Source organism: Garra rufa, chromosome 1, assembly GCF_049309525.1.
Source record: "Garra rufa chromosome 1, GarRuf1.0, whole genome shotgun sequence".
Taxonomy (NCBI): domain Eukaryota; kingdom Metazoa; phylum Chordata; class Actinopteri; order Cypriniformes; family Cyprinidae; genus Garra; species Garra rufa.
Genome location: NC_133361.1, coordinates 40,121,545 through 40,139,946, shown reverse-complemented (window position 1 = coordinate 40,139,946; position 18,402 = coordinate 40,121,545). Strand labels below are relative to the sequence as shown.

The window sequence follows — 18,402 nt, the reverse complement described above, 5'->3', positions numbered from 1 at the left end:
TTTTCAAATCACCAACATATTGAACGTTGCTTTTTTCTTCTTTTTATAGAGGACTTATTTATGCAGTCTCCATCATTTTGGAGGTAACCCAGCTGAATTCAATTATCAGTTGATTAGTGGAGTGCTCCATGACTGAAGCTGGGTGTGTCCAATAAAGGAAATATACTGCTGGGGAGGCTCGATATTATTTTTTATGTATTATATAAATGTATATTGTACTTTAATTGATATTTATTTTTGGAGAGAATAACGTGCAAGCAACAGTTTAGCATGAATTAGGAATTTGAATCTGCTGCTCTCAAGTGAATAATAGACTGCAAAGAATACAAAATCTCTGCAACATTTTTGCAATTTCTTGATTTTGCATTAATCATAGTTATATGTAACCCCTCTGGTTCTATAAGACCTGCTCCAAGTAGGATTTGAACTAGTCTATCTAGCATTGAAGGCAGGTGCCCTAACAAGGAAGCTAAAGACCACAGTCTTTTGCAAAAATTGCTACTAGTGCACATTTTGAGATCAGAGTGAGGTTTAGCTGCATGGCTCTTGCTAGCAGGCCTCCATTACATATAAATATCAAAGCACAAAAACAACCCTGCATAAGACAATAAATTGGTCCAACAATCTTCACACATAGTTTTTAGAGAATACACAAAAAAGTGGAAAATGTATGGGATTCAAATGCTTTTGAACAGAAGTACTGATTACCTCACACCAGGGAAAAAAAAAGCTTGGAGACATATTGGAAACAGATGTTCAGGAGTCACCTTTCATAACAAAAGGAGGTGGCATAGACAGTTTTAGTGTCAAATTCAGAAGTAAAATAATGGGAAATAGCCAAACATCCACCATCTGGTGGGAAGATACCAGCATTGCAGCTGGGAAATAAGACTATGTGACCATGGACCACAAAACCAGTTTGAAGTAGCAGGGGTATATTTGTAGCAATAGCCAAAAAAAAAAAAAAAAATTGATTTTTACAAAAATCATTAGGATATTAAGTAAACATGTTCCATGAAGATATTTTGTAAACTTCCTACTGTAAATATATGAAAAACTTATTTTTCTTTAGTAATATTCATTACTAAGAACTTAATTTGAACAATTTAAGGCATTCTCAGTATTTAGACTTCTTTTGCACTCTTGGATTCCTGGGCCCGTATCCCTAAAGAATTTTTGTGCAAAAAGTGGCTCTTAGCGGCCAAATTCTAAGAAAATTCTCAGAGTCATGACGTTTTCTTAGAATTTCCCCTAAAAGTGACACGAAAATCCCAGTTAATATAAAAGCTATTCCTCAAGATTCCTAGCGCTTAAAAGGGCTCCTAAGGCGAGATCTGCTAAGAGCAGGGAAGAGGACTTTTAGTGGCTTAGGAGTTCCCCTAAGCAGCTGCACAAAATGGCCAACAGAGGAGGCAGGAGAGATGTCCTGCAAACACTGGATGACAGGGAATTATTGAGACCTAACAGATTGGATCGTGCAGGAATCATGTTTGTGGTGGATCTCCTTAGAGATGCAATTACTTCAACTCGACGCCACAACGCTATTACATCGGAGAAGAAAGTAATCACAGACATTGATAAAATCTGAGCCGTGTTACCCTTGTTAAGACCACACTGAGTTGTAACGTTGCAATTTTTACTTCATTAAGGACAGCCCCTTGAGATAGGCCATCTTGTTTTCAATGGGGTCCATATGGGAGTGAAAGTACAAAATATGCCAGCTAGGATATTAATATGAGCAAATAAGACACGAATCATTATTTGAACAGGGTGTAATGAGCTTAAGTTTTCACATATTTTAGATTCTAATGTTAGGCTATAACCCCTACAGCTTACTATTCATTTTCCAGATATTTTCTTGAATGTGAAATATTATTTACAATTACAGTCTGCATAAGATTCGAGTGTATAATTATGTTTATTGATTTGAGGGTACATCCTTTGCTCATTATCACCAAAAGTTCATTTTCATCAAACTTGTAGGATCAACCAATCACGGCTTTTGAAATGATGACTCATACCTAGCAACAGGGTCAACCACACCTCCTCACTAAGATAGGATTTTCCATCCATTCCTTGCTCAGAGTTCACTGAAAATGTTCTGGAATCACTAAGCTAAAACTCCTGGCAAGGAATTTTTAGGTTAAGTTAGGAGCTCTCTGAGAGGATTCTCAGAATCTTTAGGGATACGGGCCCTGGTTTTTAAATCGTTGCATCTGAAACAAATATTGTCTTATCCTAACAAAACAATTTAAAAAAACAATTCAGATGAATAGAATAAAATAAAAACACACACACACCACAACACCTTATGAATGGTTTTGTGGTCCTGGGTCTCATTCTTGATTTGCCTCAAAACCACCCTTGTTTGGCTGTAGATGGTAAAATAGAGTATGGCCAATTCAGTATGTAAAATATTGAGTTGCAGTTCTCTTTTGGGAAAATTAGACACATTATGCTTAAGTTACAGTAATTTTACAAAATGTTTAAATAGTGTTACACTAAATAAATTTGATTTTATTTATAATTCAATCTTCATACTTCAGAAGTAACACAAATTCATTACTTCCCCATTTTCGGCAATTGCAAAACCTTATAGCAATTTTAAAGTTAAAACTGTTTCTCTGGTTTTCAGTGTACACATTGCACAATAGTTAAGCAATAGCATCAGCACAAACCCGATTAGAATCACAGAAAAGCAGCACAAATGAAAGCTCTTAAATTCACCAAAACTGTTTGGATACAAAATCCATTACACCTTTGCTCTTATAGACATTTTGTCCTGCAGGTTTCAGCTCAAACCCAAAACTAGATGTATCAAATCGTTCCAGGTTACTTGATATTTACAAGCAAGTTTGGAGCAGAATTGGAACAAAGTCTGCAGGATGGCCAACCTGATCTCTCAGCAATTCGTACATTTGACAAGGTGGCAAATTCGTACAACCTCACTTGTGCAAATTCAGTCGCATAAGTAGTACGAGTATGGTCATACCAGTGAGCCACATACGAATTGGCTGTGAAACGGTGTTGGGATGGCAGCTCTTCAGGAGAAAGGTTGGAGATCACTACAGTAATCAACATTTGAAGACAGACATTCAAAGTTGTCCTAAAACCAAAGGTGGCTGAATTTCAGGGATAATGACTGAAGTTGTAGATAAACCACCAGTAATTCAAGAAAAGTATGATTAAGAGGATTTTATTTTGCCATTGTGCAGTGGAGTTACATTGGACCAAAACCACGGTCCTTGACTCTGATGGGGCCAACAGATGCGCTGTCCCAACGCAGATCTGCAGAAGATAAAAATGGTGAACACTAAAGTATGACCATACAATCTACACATTCCCCTTGTAAAATTTAAAACATGCCTTTAAGAATCTGATCGCGTCCGCTCCTAACACCACAGGTTGCATCACAGCAGCCGCATACCTGGTCATCCTCGTCGGCAGACACCCACCTGTCAAATAAAGCATTAGATTCTTACAGTTATTGGAGTACTTCAATGCAGTGGCAACTTACCGATTAGCAGAGAAGGAGCAAGCTTTCTGCTCAACATTAGTAGGGGTGGATGCCGCAGCCACCTTAAGAACACAAGTGATGTAGACCTACAAAAACAAAAAGTTTACTTGTATACTCCATGCAAACATGCACCGAAACTGCTAATCCAGATACATACAAATCCACTAATCTCCTGTTGGAATCTGAATGCCTCCAGCTGAAACTGCAGCTTGTCAATTTGTGTCCTGGGCATGAATTGAGAGCCGGAGCCTGTGAGCTTGGCATCAACTAGGCACCTAGAACGTGTGGGGCAATTAATAACCATCAGACGTTAGATGACACCACTAGTGGAACTAGCTTGAAAGACCTTGTCTCACCCATTATTCTCAATAAAGGCATATCTGGGGAGAGCATTTGTATCAGGGACTGAAGTAGCCACACATCTGTCCACAAACACTCGAAGAGGAAGGTGGTTGTATGACCTTACTGAAGCCTCAATGTTAATAAAGTCTCCCAGGAAGTACTGGTTAGAAGGTCGCTCAAACCTCCAGTCATCTGCAAAGGAATACTTTTAGCCAAGGTTCACAAGCAGAGTTATGAAAGCACTTATACCAACCAGTCATGAGCCGGAGGGAGAAGACCAAAAGTTCCTCCGAAACTATAGTAGCAGCATATGGGATCCAAGTGGGCATTAAGCCGTTGCTGCTCACATCATGCACTCTGTAGAAAAAGTTAGAAACTGACTGTTACAGTGCATAGTAACACATTCAGTAATCCTAAATTAAGCACTCACCTTGCATAATGACACTCAATACCAACTACCGCACCACTGCTCCTGATGATAGGACCACTCAATGAAGCCTGTTGCGGGGTGTAGATAAGGGAGAACGTGTACACTAGTTCATCCTCGGTCATCTAAACAGAAAGGCTAGGTTAAAAGTGAACATTCACAGCAACTTTAGAAAACCTGTGAACTTGCAAACCAACATTACCAATAATGTGCTGCCACACCCATGCAGTTCTGACTCAAAGATGAGCACTTGAGAAGAAGGATCCTCTCCAGTTGGACCACAGCCTCCCAATGAAAAAGATGAGGGATTTAGTGGTTGTCCAGTCCCAAAGAAGTCTTCCATCACTTCTACATATATTGAATTCTCCCCACACTGTGCCGCTACACTGTTTGCAGGGACAGGATGACCCAACTCAAAAGGAATATCTGGCTGCTGTGGTTCTTCTGGTAGTCTTGGAAAGCTCCATGTCAGTTTTGCCACTGGACCCATCAACAACTCTTTTGACTGAACACCAAGAAGATCTTGAGAAGGCCTTGCAAAGTCACTCCTGGCTGGGGTCTGGACACCAAACCTTTGCGGTGCAAATCCAGGGTTGCTAGAGTCATATCTCTGGGGAACCTGAGGAATCCTGAATTCACTCTGTTGAGGAACTTGCGCTAATGCCCCAAGCTTAAACATAAGTGGGTCCTGATTATGTGTTGACCTTCCTTGCCATTGTGCTGCAGACAAGCCAAACGCAAGCACAACCACCAAGCCAACACTAACTTGCCTCAACCCCATTGCCAGAAACGTTCAGATCCTTAATGCTGGTCCTTGTCTTGTCCTTTATGTATAGTAGTTAGATAAACTTGGCTCCACCTCTCTAGCATCAAGCATAATCAGACCCTGGACTTGTTAACTTACACATCATGTCACAGGTGAAAACCATTGAGTCATTATCAGTAAAAGGAAAATGTGTGTTCTTAAATAACATTTATGAATAACTTTAATATAATCAGTGATTAGGTCAAAACTTTAGACTCAACTTACCTAAAGCAATGTTGCAAACAGACTTATTATTGTGCACTTAAATTACTCAAATAAATATACTGAACATACTATAGAAAAAAAAGTCATTCTTCAATCCAGATGCATCACTTACAGAGCAATTTGCACTATATATATATACATGGGATATGTTGGGAAGGTTACTTTGGAAATGTAATAGGTTACAGATTACAAGTTACTTGATTTAAAATGTAATAAGTAGTGTAACTTTTCGATTACTTTATAAAAGTAATGTAACTTATTACTTTTAATTACTTTTCGATTACTTTTCTAAAATCCGAATATTTTCAACTGTTATTCATTTTGAAACATTTAAACGAGGCAGAGTTAATCTTACAGTAGCACTCAACATTGATTATTGTCAGACTTTCAAAATCTTTCATCACTTGAATTAAGTAAGGGATAGTATACATCTTTATTTTGCGGTAACAACTGGCTACATTATCAACAACATTATCCCACTTATTACACAACTGCTTCATAGATTATTTAGATGTTTAGGTCAAAATTGTTAGATTAAAAAAATTATTATAAGGAAGTAGTACTAGTTTGTTAGTTATTTTATAATCCATTACAGTGTACAAAAAAAAAAAAAAAAAATGCCAGCAGCTGCGTTTGTATAAAACAAATTGACAGAATTAAGAAGTTGTCCACATAATATTGAATTAAGCTTTAATAATTTGTTAGCTAACCAAACACAAAGCTGCCGCCAAGAAAAATTATCAAGCATATAACACTGACTGAAGTTGCCCTGAATGTCGTGACAGACCAATCAGAATTAAGCATTCCACAATACCGTGTAATAATTTAATTTATACTACAGGGCCGTTGAATGCTTGAATCTGAGTGGCTGACGAACATTCTAGAGGTGTGCATTATATTCAGGGAAACGCATGGCGAACGTAGTTCCAGGCAGCTTTAGACCGCAGTGCATGTCTATATCACTTCGCCAAATACGATTTCAGTTATTTCAAAGGTCCTTACAGCCCAAAACAGCAAAATAACTAAAACCCACAATGACACTGGCCAAACTAATAAATTCAGTAAACATCAGGATGAAATCGACATAATATTTCCATGTTTTTTTTCCACAATACATTACGTTTTATTATGTACGGAAAGCGCAAACTCTATTTCTCTCGCCCTCTCTCACTCACCTCACAGACGCACACACATAACGTAAGTTACAGTTTGAACTCGCGTTAGCATTCGCGCTATTGTTGTTAGCGCTGCTCTGACGATTAACAACTTAAAAATGACATGACAGCTCTCACACGTGAGGTAACAACGGCGTGGTCTTGAAGAAAATGAACTTAAAGTTTAACTGTTAGTAGAGACGATGCTGCCAGTCACCCTTGAGAGACACAGACGTGAGAGAGGTAAAGTCATACACTTAGTTTCTCTCCCTCACTCTTTCCGTCTGTCTGCTTGTCTGTCGGTCTGTCTAAACTTCATTATTAACGGCAGTATTTTGCTATTAACAGCCCAAGCGTTGTTACTAGTTCTAAAATGACATTTTGGAACTAGCAACGAAGCTGTTGAATGAGCTGCGTAAGAAATTAATCCTACTCACAATAGCGTTTTAAGGATAAAAACCGGACGAATGTCTTGAAATATATCACTTGATCGATGTCTTGAGGTGTGGTAACTGTAGTATAAGCGGAGTAATTGACTTCGGGCCGTAGAATTCTACGAAAACAATGCACACCCGAGGTGGTGACACCCGAGGTGTAACGGCCACTCCGCTTCGCGTCGTGACCACATCACCACCTCGGGTGTGCATTATTTTCTAAGAATTCTACGGCCCGTCGTCAATTATTCTTTACTTAAAGCACAGCCACCACAATTTCAGTTTAACTTTTTTTTTTTGGGGGGGGGGGGGGGGGTCTTTTTATGCCTTTTATTGTGATAGGACAGTAGAGAGATGACAGGAAAGAGCTGGGAGGAGAGAGGGGAGCGGGAGCGCAGTTGCACTATATGTCATAACAAGATCATAAAATAAATAGCTTCATAAGAAATTGTTTAATAGCTGTGATACTGGGTTTGAAATTAAATGTTTGCATAGTTATGACAGAAAACTCGAGCATCTAACAATGCCTTGGAAAAAACAATCTTAAAAAATAAAGTTTATTTATAAACGCAAATAGGAAAGTTTAGAGTTATCGAATAAGCATGTGTCCTATTCTCTGTCCTAAACTCCTGAAACATTGGTGTCTCATTTTAGAGCAGTCAATGCAATTTATTGAAGAAGTCAATTAAATCTGTAAGTGGGGGTGAGTGAGTGAAAAAATTCAGATGTAATCCCCTTTGTAATCGCTGGCATTTTTCAGAAGTAACTGTAATTTAATTACAATTTTTTTTTTTTAGTAACTGTAACTAATTACAGTTACATTTATTTTGTAATTAAATTACGTAATTCCGTTACATGTAACTAGTTACTTCCCAACACTGTATAGTGTATATATATATATATACACACACACTGTTACTTAAACCTATATTGCAAAGGAATGTTCATAAACGGGTTTCAGTGCACTTTCAGTCCATTGTCTGAAAAAACTATGCACTGTTCACACACAAAATGCCCTTGGTGCATTTCCATTAGAGATTTTTTTTTAGAAATGTCAATAAAAACTATTGTAAAATGCTTCCATTAATCAAGGTTTTGCGATTAAAACTTTTCCTGTGGCAGTAAATCATGGCAACGGATGTTGGTAGGTTTACGTATATTGCAGCATCACACTAGCCCTTATTTTTAGTCAAGGAAGACGCATGAGTGAGACAGCAAAGAGAACCATTTCTGGGACACTTCTGAATCATGCCACAGAGCAGCTGGTATAAGCAAGCATTGACTAGAGTGGCCGATAAAGGTTAATCCAAGAATAAATAAAAGCCCTTTTATTCTTAAGAGCAGCCACATACAAGGCATTTCTTGGAGGTTATGATACACTAAAGAATGATCATGTGACTTTACATATAGTTGGTGAATTGTAAATGCAAAAAAAAAAAAAAAAAAAAAAAAAAAAAAAAACACCACACACCCACCCTACCTCATGAGAGTGTAAAAACACTTGATTTCCAACTTTTTCGTGAATGTGGCAGAGTCTTTTACACCTCAAAATGGAAAGATGCTTAACAATTTCAGTCTTGGGGGTTTCCAGTCAAATTAACACACAGCTTAACCCTACGCACATTTTTATACTAAAAGTCTAACTCAAGCTTTCTACCCTATTTTAACATGGATTTCTATGGAGACAGGAACATGAGCGCACCCAAATGGAAATTAAAAACAAAAACAAAAAAAAAAAAAACCTCAGGAAAAAGGTGGAGATGACAGTTTTTGCAAATTGACTCGTTTCCATTAGGCATAGTTTTAGTTTGTGCAATTTAAAGGGTGATGAAATGCAGCTAATGTTCTACATGACAGTTAATTGAGTGCAGCATGAATAGCAATCAACATGGGAGCAGTAGTAACATGTTTACACATTTTCAGAGACAAAATAAATAAATAAATAAAAAAACCCTCAAACCTACAGATCCAAAAGAGTGAGGTTAAAGGAGTAGTCAGGTGATGGTTCTAAAAACTTTATTATCAATTGCACAGAAGCCCAAAGCCATTCTGTTAATTTTGGCCATAGCCATATTCCTTAACACTGATAGGCCCAACAGAGGCTCTCTCCCATCGCAGATCTGAGGAACAAAAGAAAGAAATTGTGAGAAAGCCTTCTACGTAAAAGGAAGAAATTGGGAGTTAGTTTATACCTTTAAGAAGCTGATCACTTCCACTCCTGCTGCTACAGGTTGTGTCACAGCAGCTACAAACCTGGTTGGATTCATCTGCAGACACCCACCTGCCAAACAAACATTACTTGCACAGCCTCATTTACATCATCATCTTGAGTCTTGGTTAACATACCCATTAGCAGAAAATGAACAAGCTTTCTGTTCAGGACTTGGAGTATAAGTAGAAGCAGTTGCTGTAGCCGCCTTCACAATGCATGTGATGTAGATCTGCAGAAACAGTTGCAAGCACACCATGGCAGCATATCATACAAGGGAATTGCACAATTAATCACATACATACCAATCCACTGTCTGCTTGCTGGAACCTAAAAGCCTCTAGTTGAAACTGGAGCTTGTCACCCTGAGTCCGGGTCATGAAGCGAGACCTGGAGCCTGTGATTTTGGCATCAACCATACACCTAAGGTAGAATCCAGTTAGACCTCTTCCACATTCCCATGAGGAAACTACATAAAGGACTCCTTACCCATTGTTCTCAATAAAGGAGTATCTAGGGACAGCACTGGCATCAGGAACTACAGTAGCCACGCAGCCATCCACAAAAACACGCAGAGGAACATGGTTGTACGACCTTACAGAGGCTTCAAAGTTGATGATGTCACCCAAGAAGTACTGATTAGAAGGCCTCTCAAATCTCCAGTCATCTGTTGAGAGATCAGTTTATCAGTTGAGGTTCACACAAAGACGACACTAAATTGCAGTCTACCAACCAGTCATGAGCTTGAGAGAGAACACCAGAAGTTCCTCAACAACTTTAGTGGAGGCATATGGCATCCAAGTGGGCATTAAGGTATCACTGCTCACATCATGTAATCTACATGAGGTTGGGAGAAAGAAGCAGTCACCACAACTGGTAAATGAAAGGGTATTAGACTGCCAAACAATTCAGAATTTAGTCCTTACCTCGAATAGTGACACTCAATATTAACCACTGCACCGCTGCTCCTGACAATAGGACCACCATATGAAGCCTCTTGTGGAGTGTAGGTTAAGGTGAACGTATAGATAAGCTGATTTTCAGTCACCTAAAGGGTTAGCAGTGTAAGGATTGCTCACAGAAACCTAAAATGCACAAACAAAACTAAATCACATCACCTGTGGTATGCTGCCACATCCATGCAGTTCCGACTCAAAGATGAGCACTTGAGTAGAAGGATCCTCTCCAGTTGCAGTACAGCCTCCCAGGGAAAAAGCGGTGGGCTTTAGAGGTTGTCCAGTCCCAAAGAAGTCTTTCATCACCTCCACATATACAGAGCTCTCAGCACACTGAGCCGCCACACTGTTTGGAGGGACAGGATGACGCAACTCAAAAGGAACATCTGGTTGTTGTGGTTCTTCCGGTAGTGTTGGAAAGCTCCATGTCAGTTTTGCCACTGGACCCATCAACAGCTCTTTTGACTGAACACCAAAAATATCTTGAGAAGGCCTTGCAAAGTCACTCCTGGCTGGGGTCTGGACAGCAAACCTTTGCATTGATCTACCTTGCCATTGTGCGTCAGATACACCAACAACAAGCGCCAACAATAGCACAAATACTGCTTGCCTCAACCCCATTGCCATTTTTCAAATCACCAACATATTGAACGTCGCTTTTTTCTTCTTTTTATAGAGGACTTATTTATGCAGTCTCCATCATTTTGGAGGTAACCCAGCTGAATTCAATTATCAGTTGATTAGTGGAGTGCTCCATGACTGAAGCTGGGTGTGTCCAATAAAGGAAATATACTGCTGGGGAGGCTCGATATTATTTTTTATGTATTATATAAATGTATATTGTACTTTAATTGATATTTATTTTTGGAGAGAATAACGTGCAAGCAACAGTTTAGCATGAATTAGGAATTTGAATCTGCTGCTCTCAAGTGAATAATAGACTGCAAAGAATACAAAATCTCTGCAACATTTTTGCAATTTCTTGATTTTGCATTGATCATAGTTATATGTAACCCCTCTGGTTCTATAAGACCTGCTCCAAGTAGGATTTGAACTAGTCTATCTAGCATTGAAGGCAGGTGCCCTAACAAGGAAGCTAAAGACCACAGTCTTTTGCAAAAATTGCTACTAGTGCACATTTTGAGATCAGAGTGAGGTTTAGCTGCATGGCTCTTGCTAGCAGGCCTCCATTACATATAAATATCAAAGCACAAAAACAACCCTGCATAAGACAATAAATTGGTCCAACAATCTTCACACATAGTTTTTAGAGAATACACAAAAAAGTGGAAAATGTATGGGATTCAAATGCTTTTGAACAGAAGTACTGATTACCTCACACCAGGGGAAAAAAAAGCTTGGAGACATATTGGAAACAGATGTTCAGGAGTCACCTTTCATAACAAAAGGAGGTGGCATAGACAGTTTTAGTGTCAAATTCAGAAGTAAAATAATGGGAAATAGCCAAACATCCACCATCTGGTGGGAAGATACCAGCATTGCAGCTGGGAAATAAGACTATGTGACCATGGACCACAAAACCAGTTTGAAGTAGCAGGGGTATATTTGTAGCAATAGCCAAAAAAAAAAAAAAAATTGATTTTTACAAAAATCATTAGGATATTAAGTAAACATGTTCCATGAAGATATTTTGTAAACTTCCTACTGTAAATATATGAAAAACTTATTTTTCTTTAGTAATATGCATTACTAAGAACTTAATTTGAACAATTTAAGGCATTTTTCTCAGTATTTAGACTTCTTTTGCACTCTTGGATTCCTGGGCCCGTATCCCTAAAGAATTTTTGTGCAAAAAGTGTCTCCTAGCGGCCAAATTCTAAGAAAATTCTCAGAGTCATGACGTTTTCTCAGAATTTCCCCTAAAAGTGACACGAAAATCCCAGTTAATATAAAAGCTATTCCTCAAGATTCCTAGCGCTTAAAAGGGCTCCTAAGGCGAGATCTGCTAAGAGCAGGGAAGAGGACTTTTAGTGGCTTAGGAGTTCCCCTAATCAGCTGCACAAAATGGCCAACAGAGGAGGCAGGAGAGATGTCCTGCAAACACTGGATGACAGGGAATTATTGAGACCTTACAGATTGGATCGTGCAGGAATCATGTTCGTGGTGGATCTCCTTAGAGATGCAATTACTTCAACTCGACGCCACAACGCTATTACACCGGAGAAGAAAGTAATCACAGACACTGATAAAAACTGAGCCGTGTTACCATTGCCGTTTTAAGACCACACTGAGTTGTAACGTTGCAATTTCTACTTCATTAAGGACAGCCCCTTGAGATAGGCCATCTTGTTTTCAATGGGGTCCATATGGGAGTGAAAGTACAAAATATGCCAGCTAGGATATTAATATGAGCAAATAAGACACTAATCATTATTTGAACAGGGTGTAATGAGCTTAAGTTTTCACATATTTTAGATTCTAATGTTAGGCTATAACCCCTACAGCTTACTATTCATTTTCCAGATATTTTCTTGAATGTGAAATATTTACAATTACAGTCTGCATAAGATTAGAGTGTATAATTATGTTTATTGATTTGAGGGTACATCCTTTGCTCATTATCACCAAAAGTTCATTTTCTTCAAACTTGTAGGACCAACCAATCACGGCTTTTGAAATGACTCATACCTAGCAACGGGGTCAACCACACCTCCTCACTAAGATAGGATTTTCCATCCATTCCTTGCTCAGAGTTCACTGAAAATGTTCTGGAATCACTTCTAAGCTAAAACTCCTGGCAAGAAATTTTTAGGTTAAGTTAGGAGCTCTCTGAGAGGATTCTCAGAATCTTTAGGGATACGGGCCCTGGTTTTTAAATCGTTGCATCTGAAACAAATATTGTCTTATCCTAACAAAACAATTAAAAAAAACAATTCAGATGAATAGGAAAAAAACACCACAACACCTTATGAATGGTTTTGTGGTCCTGGGTCTCATTCTTGATTTGCCTCAAAACCACCCTTGTTTGGCTGTAGATGGTGAAATAGGTGAGTATGGCCAATTCTGTCACGTTATCACAGAGGAGGTCTGGGTCCAAATGCAGGTGAGTAGGTTAATATAATTAAACAAACAAAACAAAACCAAAAGCCAACACGGCACAAACAGGAGACTAAATACAATCAAAACCAGGATCAGAAACACACAGGAGACGAGACAATGCAGAGTGAAGTGGGATCTATTATAGTCCAGGAGTGATTGTGAACAGGTGTGCATGTAATCAATGCAAATGACAAGACAAACGTGAATGATTAGGGAAGTGCAGTGGCAGGGGAACAGCGACCTCGAGAGGCTGAGGGAGACCCACAGCCCCGATCATGACAAATTCAGTATGTAAAATATTGAGTTGCAGTTTTCTTTTGGGAAAATTAGACACATTAAGCTTAAGTTACAGTAACTTAAATGTTTAAATAGTGTTACACTAAATCATTTAAAAAAATTGATTTTATTTATAATTCAATCTTCATACTTCAAAGTTAACAAATTCATTACTTCCCCATTTTCGGCAATTGCAAAACCTTATAGCAATTAAGTGAAAATTGTTTCTCTGGTTTTCAGTGTACACATTGCACAATAGTTTTAAGCAATAGCATCAGCACAAACCCGATTAGAATCACAGAAAAGTAGCACAAATGAAAGCTCTTAATTCACCAAAACTGTTTGGATACAAAATCCATTACACCTTTGCTCTTATAGACATTTTGTCCTGCAGGTTTCAGCTCAAACCCAAAACTAGATGTATCAAATCGTTCCAGGTTACTTGATATTTACAAGCAAGTTTGGAGCAGAATTGGAACAAAGTCTGCAGGATGGCCAACCTGATCTCTCAGCAATTCGTACATTTGACAAGGTGGCAAATTCGTACAACCTCACTTGTGCAAATTCAGTCACATAAGTAGTACGAGTATGGTCATACCAGTGAGCCACATACGAATTGGCTGTGAAACGGTGTTGGGATGGTTCAGGAGAAGGGTTGGAGATCACTACAGTAATCAACATTTGGACAGACATTCAAAGTTCTCCTAAAACCAAAGGTGGCTGAATTTCAAGGATAATGACTGAAGTTGTAGATAAACCACCAGTAATTCAAGAAAAGTATGATTAAGATTTTATTTTGCCATTGTGCAGTGGAGTTACATTGGACCAAAACCACGGTCCTTGACTCTGATGGGGCCAACAGATGCGCTGTCCCAACGCAGATCTGCAGAAGATAAAAATGGTGAACACTAAAGTATGACCATACAATCTACACATTCCCCTTGTAAAATTTAAAACATGCCTTTAAGAATCTGATCGCGTCCGCTCCTAACACCACAGGTTGCATCACAGCAGCCGCATACCTGGTCATCCTCGTCGGCAGACACCCACCTGTCAAATAAAGCATTAGATTCTTACAGTTATTGGAGTACTTCAATGCAGTGGCAACTTACCGATTAGCAGAGAAGGAGCAAGCTTTCTGCTCAACATTAGTAGGGGTGGATGCCGCAGCCACCTTAAGAACACAAGTGATGTAGACCTACAAAAAACAAAAAGTTTACTTGTATACTCCATGCAAACATGCACCGAAACTGCTAATCCAGATACATACAAATCCACTAATCTCCTGTTGGAATCTGAATGCCTCCAGCTGAAACTGCAGCTTGTCAATTTGTGTCCTGGGCATGAATTGAGAGCCGGAGCCTGTGAGCTTGGCATCAACTAGGCACCTAGAACGTGTGGGGCAATTAATAACCATCAGACATTAGATGACACCACTAGTGGAACTAGCTTGAAAGACCTTGTCTCACCCATTATTCTCAATAAAGGCATATCTGGGGAGAGCATTTGTATCAGGGACTGAAGTAGCCACACAGCTGTCCACAAACACTCGAAGAGGAAGGTGGTTGTATGACCTTACTGAAGCCTCAATATTAATAAAGTCTCCCAGGAAGTACTGGTTAGAAGGTCGCTCAAACCTCCAGTCATCTGCAAAGGAATACTTTTAGCCAAGGTTCACAAGCAGAGTTATGAAAGCACTTATACCAACCAGTCATGAGCCGGAGGGAGAAGACCAAAAGTTCCTCCGAAACTATAGTAGCAGCATATGGGATCCAAGTGGGCATTAAGCCGTTGCTGCTCACATCATGCACTCTGTAGAAAAAGTTAGAAACTGACTGTTACAGTGCATAGTAACACATTCAGTAATCCTAAATTAAGCACTCACCTTGCATAATGACACTCAATACCAACTACCGCACCACTGCTCCTGATGATAGGACCACTCAATGAAGCCTGTTGCGGGGTGTAGATAAGGGAGAACGTGTACACTAGTTCATCCTCGGTCATCTAAACAGAAAGGTTAGGTTAAAAGTGAACATTCACAGCAACTTTAGAAAACCTGTGAACTTGCAAACCAACATTACCAATAATGTGCTGCCACACCCATGCAGTTCTGACTCAAAGATGAGCACTTGAGAAGAAGGATCCTCTCCAGTTGGACCACAGCCTCCCAATGAAAAAGATGAGGGATTTAGTGGTTGTCCAGTCCCAAAGAAGTCTTCCATCACTTCTACATATATTGAATTGTCCCCACACTGTGCCGCCACACTGTTTGCAGGGACAGGATGACCCAACTCAAAAGGAATATCTGGCTGCTGTGGTTCTTCTGGTAGTCTTGGAAAGGTCCATGTCAGTTTTGCCACTGGACCCATCAACAACTCTTTTGACTGAACACCAAGAAGATCTTGAGAAGGCCTTGCAAAGTCACTCCTGACTGGGGTCTGGACACCAAACCTTTGCGGTGCAAATCCAGGGTTGCTAGAGTCATATCTCTGGGGAACCTGAGGAATCCTGGATTCACTCTGTTGAGGAACTTGCGCTAATGCCCCAAGCTTAAACATAAGTGGGTCCTGATTATGTGTTGACCTTCCTTGCCATTGTGCTGCAGACAAGCCAAATGCAAGCACAACCACCAAGCCAACACTAACTTGCCTCAACCCCATTACCAGAAACGTTCAGATCCTTAATGCTGGTCCTTGTCTTGTCCTTTATGTATAGTAGTTAGATAAACTTGGCTCCACCTCTCTAGCATCAAGCATAATCAGTCCCTGGACTTGTTAACTTACACATCATGTCACAGGTGAAAACCATTGAGTCATTATCAGTAAAAGGAAAATGTGTGTTCTTAAATAACATTTATGAATAACTTTAATATAATCAGTGATTAGGTCAAAACTTTAGACTCAACTTACCTAAAGCAATGTTGCAAACAGATTTATTATTGTGCACTTAAATTACTCAAATAAATATACTGAACATACTGTACAAAAAAAGTCATTCTTCAATCCAGATGCATCACTTACAGAGCAATTTGCACTATATGTATATATATACACACATACTGTTACTTAAACCTATATTGCAAAGGAATGTTCATACACAGGTTTCAGTGCACTTTCAATCCATTGTCTGAAAAAACTATGCACTGTTCACACACAAAATGCCCTTGGTGCATTTCCATTAGAGATTTTTTTTAGAAATGTCAATAAAAACTATTGTAAAATGCTTCCATTAATCAAGGTTTTGCGATTAAAACTTTTCCTGTCGCAGTAAATCATGGCAACGGATGTTGGTAGGTTTACGTATATTGCAGCAACACACTAGCCCTTATTTTTAGTCAAGGAAGACACATGAGTGAGACAGCAAAGAGAACCATTTCTGGGACACTTCTGAATCATGCCACAGAGCAGCTGGTATAAGCAAGCATTGACTAGAGTGGCCGATAAAGGTTAATCCAAGAATAAATAAAAGCCCTTTTATTCTTAAGAGCAGCCACATACGAGGCATTTCTTGGAGTTTATGATACACTAAAGAATGATCATGTGACTTTATATATAGTTGGTGAATTGTACACTGTGTGCATAATTATTAGGCACGTTGATATTGTGGTCATATTTTTTTTTCCAAGCACATTTGACCAATTCCAAACCACATCAATCTTAATAACTATTCATTTTGTATTTAATTATTTATAAGTGATATATAATTGCTTTATAGACAGATGAGTTGAGAGTGGCTCTTGAAGGACCAGCACCACATTCTCTTGTAGCACTCTTTCCAGTTTATCCTCCAGAATCTGCCAGTAAATGTTGGGACTTCAGTTTTAGTCCATCTCCTATCCTGAAATGTCTGTCTTGCAGAGATGGACCAAAATGAACTCTTAAAACTTACTGCCAGATTCAGGAAAATATATTTTTGAAAGAGTCCTCCAAGAGCCACTCTCAACTCATCCGTCTATAAAGCCTATTAAAAAACAGTCTTTATGTATTACACAACACTTCAGCATGTTATTCTTATTAATTGAGGGTCATTTTGTAGGATTTTTTGCCCAAGCAAAGTCTCTGAGAACCTGACACATTGCACTTCTGGAGACTCAAGGTAGGTTGCAGTTCTGGAAAACAGTGGCGCTCGAGACTAAATGGTTCCTGATGGTTTCATATCTAATTCTTAACATTAATTCTTACTTTTTTTGCAATTAACATGCATCTTTTCTCCTCCATCTGTTTTTTCTGACAATGCAGACGCAACGAGCGTTTTTCTGTCCGGTGGTCATGCCTTAACTTTGCAAATTCCAGTATTGCATCCTTCTCATGGGCATTCAATAGTTTTTGACTTTTCAGTCTGAGGTAAATCTCTTTTTTGGCTCATTTTATCTGTAAAAGAAAATGTGCCTAATAATTGTGCACACCTGAATATAAAGGAGTTTTTCACGTCCAGCCTTCATGGACAATTATATCACTTATAAATACAAAATGAATAGTTAAGATTGATGTGGTTTGGAATTGGTCAAATTTGCTTGGGGGGGGGGGGGGGGGGGGAGAGAAAAAAAAAAAAAAAACCACACACACCCTACCTCATGAGTGTAAAATCATTTGATTTCCAACTTTTTCCTGAATGTGGCAGAGTCTCTTAGACCTCAAAATGGAAAGATACTTAATTTCAGTCTTGGGAGTTTCCAGTCAAATTAACACACAGCTTAACCCCATGCACATTTTTATACTAAAAGTCTATTTCACATGGATTTCTATGGAGACAGGAACATGAGCACCCAAATGGAAATTTAAAAAAAAAAAAAAAAAAAAAAAAAAAAAAACCCTCAGGAAAAAGGTGGATATGACAGTTTTTGCAAACTGACTCATTTCCATTAGGCATATTTTTAGTTTGTGCAATTTAAAGGGTGATGAAATGCAGCTAATGTTCTACATGACGGTTAATTGAGTGCAGCGTGAATAGCCATCAACATGGGAGCAGTAGTAGCATGTTTACACATTTTCAGA

General features: G+C 38.9%; 3 protein-coding genes across 3 annotated transcripts; all 3 read right to left on the bottom strand.

Moving 5' to 3' along the window:
• Positions 1 to 3,220: 3,220 nt before the first annotated feature.
• LOC141348409 (zona pellucida sperm-binding protein 3-like) lies at positions 3,221 to 5,067 on the bottom strand. The gene is made up of 8 exons (XM_073852748.1): positions 4,489 to 5,067; positions 4,290 to 4,411; positions 4,113 to 4,216; positions 3,874 to 4,051; positions 3,675 to 3,792; positions 3,518 to 3,603; positions 3,398 to 3,455; positions 3,221 to 3,313 (listed from the first exon to the last, which is right to left on the bottom strand). The coding sequence occupies exons 1-8, from the start codon at positions 5,065 to 5,067 to the stop codon at positions 3,221 to 3,223; spliced, it is 1,338 nt and encodes a 445-aa protein (XP_073708849.1).
• A 3,889-nt stretch (positions 5,068 to 8,956) lies between these two features.
• Positions 8,957 to 10,696, bottom strand: LOC141310258 (zona pellucida sperm-binding protein 3-like). The gene is made up of 8 exons (XM_073832570.1): positions 10,232 to 10,696; positions 10,040 to 10,161; positions 9,847 to 9,950; positions 9,603 to 9,780; positions 9,419 to 9,536; positions 9,251 to 9,345; positions 9,097 to 9,185; positions 8,957 to 9,024 (listed from the first exon to the last, which is right to left on the bottom strand). The coding sequence occupies exons 1-8, from the start codon at positions 10,694 to 10,696 to the stop codon at positions 8,957 to 8,959; spliced, it is 1,239 nt and encodes a 412-aa protein (XP_073688671.1).
• Positions 10,697 to 14,220: 3,524 nt separating this feature from the next.
• On the bottom strand, positions 14,221 to 16,068 carry LOC141347928 (zona pellucida sperm-binding protein 3-like). The gene is made up of 8 exons (XM_073852689.1): positions 15,490 to 16,068; positions 15,291 to 15,412; positions 15,114 to 15,217; positions 14,875 to 15,052; positions 14,676 to 14,793; positions 14,518 to 14,603; positions 14,398 to 14,455; positions 14,221 to 14,313 (listed from the first exon to the last, which is right to left on the bottom strand). Exons 1-8 carry the CDS (start codon positions 16,066 to 16,068, stop codon positions 14,221 to 14,223), a joined length of 1,338 nt encoding a protein of 445 aa, XP_073708790.1.
• Positions 16,069 to 18,402: the final 2,334 nt, after the last annotated feature.

Excerpts from the sequence above, each read along its gene's own strand:
- LOC141310258 (XM_073832570.1), bottom strand. The coding sequence starts at position 10,696 with ATGGCAATGGGGTTGAGGCAAGCAGTATTTGTGCTATTGTTGGCGCTT. Across the intron at positions 10,162-10,231 it reads GATGTGGCAGCATACCACAG|GTGACTGAAAATCAGCTTAT; the intron begins GTGATGTGATTT and ends CTAACCCTTTAG. Across the intron at positions 9,537-9,602 it reads TCCTTTATTGAGAACAATGG|GTGTATGGTTGATGCCAAAA; the intron begins GTAAGGAGTCCT and ends ATTCTACCTTAG.
- LOC141348409 (XM_073852748.1), bottom strand. The coding sequence starts at position 5,067 with ATGGGGTTGAGGCAAGTTAGTGTTGGCTTGGTGGTTGTGCTTGCGTTT. Across the intron at positions 4,217-4,289 it reads ATTGAGTGTCATTATGCAAG|AGTGCATGATGTGAGCAGCA; the intron begins GTGAGTGCTTAA and ends CTTTTTCTACAG. Across the intron at positions 3,604-3,674 it reads AACAGGAGATTAGTGGATTT|GTCTACATCACTTGTGTTCT; the intron begins GTATGTATCTGG and ends TTGTTTTTGTAG.
- LOC141347928 (XM_073852689.1), bottom strand. The coding sequence starts at position 16,068 with ATGGGGTTGAGGCAAGTTAGTGTTGGCTTGGTGGTTGTGCTTGCATTT. Across the intron at positions 15,218-15,290 it reads ATTGAGTGTCATTATGCAAG|AGTGCATGATGTGAGCAGCA; the intron begins GTGAGTGCTTAA and ends CTTTTTCTACAG. Across the intron at positions 14,794-14,874 it reads GCCTTTATTGAGAATAATGG|GTGCCTAGTTGATGCCAAGC; the intron begins GTGAGACAAGGT and ends CACACGTTCTAG.